The sequence below is a fragment of the Palaemon carinicauda genome, chromosome 9, assembly GCF_036898095.1.
Source record: "Palaemon carinicauda isolate YSFRI2023 chromosome 9, ASM3689809v2, whole genome shotgun sequence".
NCBI classification, from domain to species: domain Eukaryota; kingdom Metazoa; phylum Arthropoda; class Malacostraca; order Decapoda; family Palaemonidae; genus Palaemon; species Palaemon carinicauda.
In genome coordinates, this window is record NC_090733.1 from 77259971 (window position 1) to 77267470 (window position 7500).

At 57.9% G+C, this 7500-nt stretch overlaps 2 protein-coding genes across 3 annotated transcripts in view; both read left to right on the top strand.

The window, feature by feature from the left end:
- LOC137647007 (SET and MYND domain-containing protein 4-like) overlaps positions 1-7500 on the top strand; it is a 79182-nt gene that overhangs the window by 3681 nt on the left and 68001 nt on the right. The window lies entirely within an intron of this gene.
- On the top strand, positions 186-2068 carry LOC137646496 (WAS/WASL-interacting protein family member 1-like). Its single transcript, XM_068379601.1, has 2 exons — positions 186-324; positions 1218-2068. The coding sequence occupies exons 1-2, from the start codon at positions 186-188 to the stop codon at positions 2066-2068; spliced, it is 990 nt and encodes a 329-aa protein (XP_068235702.1).

Sequence of the window (7500 nt, forward strand, 5' to 3'; positions counted from 1 at the left end):
GAGGGTTTCCTACCCCACCGCTAGTTAGGGGGGGTGGGGTAAGGGAGGGGTAGCTAGCTACCCCTCCCCCCTCACACACACCGGTGAATAGCTCACTTTACTTTTGGCTCGGAGAGACGACAGACCTGTCAGCGCTCTCCTCTTTGTTGACTGCCATAATCTTGTTTGCTTTTTCTTTTCAGTGAATGTGTGAAGTTGGCCTCTTTTACTCGTCATGCGTACATGCCCTGGAATTCCCGGCCGCCCTTGTGGGAACTTTATATCGGCCTTGGACACGGATCCTCACTCCTTATGCCCTCAGTGCAGGGGCCAACGGTGTGATAGGTATAACGTGTGTATTGAGTGTAGGGAGTGGTCTACCTCCCAGTGGGAGAGGTTTGCCCGGCGACGTAAGAAGAAGGCTAAAATCCCAGGTCTTCTTCTTCCGCCGCCCTTTCTTCCTCCGAAGCCTCTGCTCGAGCGGCGTCTTCCGAGAGGCCGGCGAGTGGTAGCATAGACCGTAATGTTGTTAATGTCCTTAACCGATCCCGGGGGGAGGGAGAGGTCGTTGCCTCCCATAGCGAGGCGGCTGCCCCTTCCCCCTCGGAGGAGGTAGTTGTATCTAATGATGATCTGTTTCAGCTTTGGGCTTCCTTGGGGCTGCAGGGTTCGCCCTCCAAGGAAGCTCTGTTTGACATGATCAAACGGTGTGCGGCCGACGAACAATCGTCAACTTCAGCGGACATAGATCCTCTGTCTGTGGTTGACGGACGTTGTTGTGTCGGAAACATCCCGTGGGTCTGGCCAAACGCCCGTTCCTGTGGCTGCGGTAGCGGAAGGCTCTGACTCCCACTCTGAACATCCTTCGAGGGAGGAGTTTAGTCCCACGGTCTCTCCTGCCGGTGATACTCCCTCTTGGGGGAGTTCACTTGTAGAGACTCCTCTTCGGAGGCCCATCGATGGTCAGCCTGCTGATCCCACGGCCCCTTGTGGACATATAAGGCGGAAGGCTCGTCCTCCCCTTCGCCATAGAGGCCTTCCTTCCCCCTTCAAAGGGGTTAGGAGGCGCCTCTTCGGCTTGTCGTCACCACAGTCCTCTGCGGAGGAGACGACTCGCCGTTCTCCTGTCCTGCCAGCTACCAACCTAGACCTCTCTGAGGATCGTTCGCGATCCCCTTCGGAGGATGGTCGTCCTTCGAGACTTTGTGACCTGTCGCCCAGACCATCTACATCTAAAGATCCTGATGCTCTTAACGCGCCACCTGATACTGCCCCTGTGCAGTCTCCAGGCCCTTCGGGGCTGCAGGGACTTGAGCGCAAAACTGCGCCTCTCGCCCCTAAGCGCCAGGCACCGCCTGCGCGCCCACCTGCTGTTGTTCCTGCTGATCCTGACATAACGCCTCGGCGCTCACCCTTAGGCGTTCGCGCCTCTGTTCCTGCCACGCGCCAGGGTCCCCCTGCGCGTCCGCGCCCTTCGATGCCCCGTCACCCTCCAGCAGTTCCTGAATTAGCGCGCAAGCGCCCAACTGCGCATACGCGCCCAGTTCCTGATACGGCGCCTACGCATCCACCTGCGCCCACGCGCCCTCCAGCGCCTCCCCCCCCAGTTCCTGTTTCATCGCGAGCGGTCCAGGAGGTTCCTGAGTTGGCGCACAGGCGCCCTCAGGTTCCTGCGGACTCGTCGCGCCCCTCGGGGAAAATGCGCGACACGCGCCCACGCGCGGTTCCAGTTCCAGCGCTCACGTGCACACCAACGCGACCACGAGTCGCTACAGCTCAGCGCGTCGTCCAAGAGGCTCCCAAGTTAGTGCACGGGCGCTCACGGCCGCCTCTGGGCTCTCCCTCTAGACCGCACGAGCTTGCTACCGATACGATCGCGCACGACGCTCCAGTATCGCGCCCTGTTCCTGTATTTAAGACAACTAAGGTTGCCCAACGAACTCCTGAGCACCCTCACGCGGCTCGCCCCGCGCGGCCTCCTCAGCCTCGCACTCCGGTGCGACCGCATCCTGATGTGCGCCATGCGCGCCCACGATCGCCAACGCGACCAGCGCGCCCACAGGCGAGTGTGCCGGTCTTACCAGACTAGCGCCAACCCTCTCGCCCCCAGGTCGCTCGCGACCCTGCTCCAGCGCTACCGCGCCCTCAGCCGGTTCTTCCGGACTCGCGCTCAGGCGCCCCCGTTATCTCGCGCCCTTCGGGGCCGCGCCAGATCGCTGCGCACCCGCGCGTTCGGCCTCCTTCTGCTCCAGCTCCTGATCGCCACATGCCTACGCCATCGCCTACGCACTCTCGTGGCCATGTTCCCGCTCCAGCTGCTGCGCGCTGTCGCCTGCCCGCCATCGCTCCTGAACACCCACCTGCGCGCCATCGCGCCCTCGCGCAGGTTCGCGCCAGTTTCTAGTATCGCGCGTCCCTGATCAGGGCCCGTTGCACGAGCCCCAGCGCGATCGCCGCCAGGCAGACTCTTCCTTGTCGTGCTCCCCTCCCTGCAAGCGCAGACCAGCGCGCTCGCCAGAGGGGGAGCGCTCCCCGGACAGGTCTAGGGATTCTTCTCTTTCAGCCCTGCAGGCGAACCCTCGTTTGTCGACTCCTCCTAGGGATTCCTCGATCCCCTTCCCTCCAGAGGGAGTGTCTTGACAGCGCAGCTGTCAGACAGCAGCCCTGGTTCGGCACCCTACTCAGAGCTCTTATGCAGGCGATTAAGCCAGCCCTCTCTGATTCGGGTCGCGAACCAGTTTCCTCCCCCCTGAAGAGGAAGAGAGGAGTCTCTCCCGTGGATCCTCCTCCGAGGCCTATTCTGTCCCCGCGCAGATCCTTATGCAAGGCTCCTAATCCCCGTCAGAACCTTCTCGCCCTCCCCTGCGGAGGAGGATTACCCCTCCTCAGGAGAGTCGGATGAGCAAGAATACTCCCCCATCGCACCAATGGGGGAGGTTCCTCCTCTTCCCGAGAGGTCTCCTCGTCCAGAGGTGGAGAAGGACCTGCCTCCTTCGCTTCTCGAGTCCTATATCCCACCCAGGAGGGAGCCTAAGGACTCTAAGACGATTCCCAAATCATCAGCTAGGATCAGGCAGGAACCGTCTAGAGCCGCCGAGGATGTCCACGTGTCCCCCCAGGAAGAGCCTCTGGGGACGGGAGACTTCGCTGCAAGTCCTTCAGGAGGAGAGCACCAGGAGTCAGAACATGCGTTCTGGCAAGTCCTGACCCTCATGAGGAACCTTAATGGGATCCCAGACCCTGAGGTCCCACCTCGTGAAGGGAAGGACACGGTCCTGGACCGCGTCTACGGCACTCAGAAACCCTCTAGGGCCAGTGCAGCTTTGCCCTGGTCCCAAGGGATGAAGAGTGCCAGGGACAAGGTCGAGGGCCAGCTCACTGAGCTTGCCGCCTCCAGCAGATCGAGTGCCGGTTATAAGCTCCACCCTCCTCCTCGAGTCCATCAGAGGAGGTACTTTGAGATCCTCGAGGAGTCTTCTCTGAGTCTTCCCTTGCATCACTCCGTGGAAGAACTCACAGGGGGAGTCCCTCTTGAGAGACTCTCCAACCGGCTCGTGTCCTTCTCTGCCACTGAGATCCTGAGCCAGGAGAAGGTCATCAAGTGCGCCATGCAGGCGACTTCATGGCTCGACATCTGGCTGGGGTCTCTGGGCATCCTGGTGCAGTCCGAGGACCTCTCCAAAGAAAGCACCAGGAAAGCGCTGGAAACCTTTCTTCTCTCGGGCACACGGACCATTGAGTTTCTGTCCCACCAAGTCTCGTGCTTGTGGGCCAACACGATCTTCAAGCGCCGGGATGCTGTGGCCGAGAGGTTCCACCATAAGGTACCCAGTGCGGAGTCTAGCAGGCTCAGACACTCTTCCGTTCTCGGTAAGAGCCTGTTTGAGCCTAAGGACGTGGAGCTCACTGCCGAGAGGTGGAGGAAATCCAACCAGGATTCCCTCATCCATAGGGTCCTGACATCGAGGCCCTATAAGCCTCCAGCAGCCCAGCAGCCCCGTCCTGCTAAGGACACAAAGAAGATGACCACCGCAGCGGAACCCAAGGTGTCTAAGCCCTTTCCTGCCAAGAGCAGGAGGGGCAAGAAGTCCTCCAGGGGAAGCAAAAACCCTAGAGGTACCAGCCGAGGCCGGAAGCTCTAGGGTTGGCAATCCCCCTGCATGTCCACCAGTGGGGGGATGCCTTCAGAGTTGCGTGACAAGGTGGCAGCAACTCGAGACGGATGCCTGGACAATCTCCGTGATCTCTCTAGAGTATCGCGTCCCGTTCACAGCCTCTCTACCTCCCCTGACAGCAAACCCCGTGTCGTTGAGCTCTTTTGCCATGGGATCGGCGAAAGGGCAGGCCCTCCTGGCTGAAGTCCAGACCATGTTGGAGAAGGACGCTCTCCAGGAGGTCGTAGACGGGTCCCCAGGCTTCTACAGTCGACTCTTTCTTGTGAGAAAGGCGTCTGGAGGCTGGAGACCAGTCATCTACCTCTTGACCCTGAACGGGTTTGTCAAGCAGACTCCGTTCAGCATGGAGACGGCAGACACAGTCAGGCTCGCAGTGAGACCGCCAGACTTCATATGCACACTGGACCTGAAGGACGCGTACTTCCAGATCCCAATCCATCCTTCAAGGAAATACCTGAGATTTTGCCTAGACAACAAGATCTACCAGTTCAAGGTGCTGTGTTTCGGTCTCTCCACAGCTCCTCAGGTGTTCACCGGAGTCTTCACCATCATCTCTTCATGGGCTCACAGGATCGGCATCCGTCTCCTTCGTTATTTGGACAACTGGCTGATCCTGGCAGACTCGGAGGCGAACCTTCTTCAACATCGGGACAAGCTTCTGGGACTTTGCCAGGATCTGGGGATCGTGGTAAATCTCGAGAAGTCCTCTCTGCAGCCCTCTCAGAAACTGGTATAGCTAGGCATGGTTATAGACACTAATCTCCACAAAGCCTTCCCATCGGACGAAAGGATAGCAAGGCTGAGGAAGGTTGCGAAACCTTTCCTCAATCGAGAGGAACTCCCAGCCCAATCGTGGCTTCGTCTCCTCGGTCACCTCTCCTCCCTGACCCGTCTCGTTCCCAACAGCCGCCTCAGAATGAGATCCCTCCAGTGGCGACTCAAGTCTCGGTGGAGTCAAGGACTCGACTCCCCGGACATCCTGATCCCCGTGGGATCTGCGGAACGAGCGGACCTCAGTTGGTGGGTGGCAGACGAGAACCTACGAAAGGGAGTGGATCTTCTTGTCCCCTCCCCAGATTTGATGCTGTTTTCGGACGCATCAAACAAAGGGTGGGGGGGCCCACGTTCTGAACCACAGGACCTCAGGCCTGTGGTCAGAATCAGAAAGGTACCTTCACATAAATCTGCTAGAAATGAAGGCCGTATTCCTGGCTCTTTAGAAGTTCCACCAAGTCCTGGTGGTGATGAGCGACAATACCACGGTCGTGGCTTATATCAACAAGCAGGGAGGTACCTTTTCGAAACGGCTATCCCATCTTGCGGTAGAGATCCTGAGATGGTCCAAAGTCCACTCGATCTCACTAGCGGCTCGCTTCATTCCAGGCAAGAGGAATGTGCTCGCCGACAGTCTGAGCAGAGCGACGCAGATAGTGAGTACTGAGTGGTCTTTGGATCCTCAGATACCCAACAAAGTCCTGACTTTGTGGGGTTCCCCGACAGTGGATCTGTTCGCTACAGCGCTGAACACCAAGCTCCCGCTGTACTGCTCCCCAGTCCCGGACCCCAAGGCTCTCTGGCAAGATGCCTTCCAACAACGGTGGGACAACGTCGATGTGTACGCCTTTCCCCCGTTTTGTCTGATGAGGAGGGTACTCAACAAGACCAGAACATCGGTCAATCTCTCGATGACCTTGATAGCTCCGCTATGGCATCATGCAGAGTAGTTCCCGGACCTAATGCAGCTCCTCACGGAGATCCCGAGGGAGCTCCCTCCACGTCACGAGCTACTCAAACAACCACACTCCAACATCTACCACAAAGCCGTAGCTTCGCTTCGGCTTCACGCATGGAGACTATCCAGCATCTCCTCACAGAGAGAGGATTTTCGCAACAGGTTGCGGAAAGGATGTCTGGCCACCTGCTCAAGTCATCCGCAGGAGTCTACCAGGCGAAGTGGAAAGTCTTCTGTGGTTGGTGCCGTGGAAGGGGTATCTCTCCCCTCGATGCCACTTTACCAGCAATAGCGGAGTTCCTCGTTTATCTGCGGGAAGAAATGCGCCTTTGTCTTGGCAGTGAAAGGCTATCGCTCAGCCTTAAGTCTTGCCTTCAGGCTCAAAGGAATGGACATTTCCTCCTCGCTGGAACTGTCTCTTCTCATACGGAGTTATGAACTTACCTGCCCTCAGTCGGAAGCGAGACCTCCTCCTTGGAACGTGGTTCGAGTTCTCAGGTCTCTTAAGAGACCTCCCTACGAACCATTACGCCAGGCTTCTGATCGCCACCTTACCTGGAAGACGGTGTTCCTGCTGGCTTTGGCCTTGGCCAAGCAAGTCAGCGAACTTCATGGTCTCTCCTACAATGTCGCCCATTCAAGGGGATGGGGGGAGGTAACGTTCAGCTTCGTCCCTGAGTTTGTGGCTAAGACTCAGAACCCGGGAGTGCCGGACCCAAGGTTCAACCCTTTCCAGGTTTCGAGTCTCCGTTCTGTAACAGATGACCCAGACCATCTCCTACTGTGCCCAGTCAGGAGTCTGAGGTTGTATCTTAAAAGAACAGCTGCAGTCCGCCCCCAGGTGCGAGCGTTGTTCGGGAGCACCGGGGAAACGAAGAGGAGGGTCACCAGGAATACCATCTCAGCCTGGATTCGTAAGGTAATCCATCTGGCCTTGAATCCTGATCCTCCTCCGTCACGTCGCCCTAGGGCGCACGACGTCAGGGGCGTGGCTACGTCGCTGGCCTTCAAGAAGAACTTTTCAGTGACGCAGGTCCTGCAAGCTGGGGTGTGGAAGCGTCAGACCACCTTCACGGCCCACTACCTGCAAGACGTGACACACAGGAGGCTCAATACGTTCTCTATCGCCCCTGTGGTGGCTGCACAACAGCTGGTCTAACCTCAGGCTCCTTATTGGACAGGTAGCAGAAGGTTGAGGGCATTGTTACCCGGTTTTAGTCTGTGTGAATGAAAAGATCTGTCTGGCCCTTTTCTTTTCTTCATCCTCTCCTCCCTTGGAGAGAAACAGCATCCTGGGTCCTTTGCACAGCTGACCTCAAACCTCTGCAGGTAAGCCATGCTTCCTTGTGTTCCTAGTATTAAGTTGTAAAACTATCATGTCCCCATACCCTGACGAGGTGGTATTGGGAGAGTCCTAGCCTAGATTTCCAACTGAAGATCTCCAGGTCAACTTCCTAGGACGAGTCACTGCTCACCTTCACACACAGCTTACATAGGCCGCAGCAGTCTCGCAACTGCCTGCGAGGTGCAGGGGCCCCTCGACCCCTGAGTTCTTTTAATAGACTCGGGTTCGGGGCCCCCGGGCAAGCCAAAGCCAGTATGGAAGGGGACTTA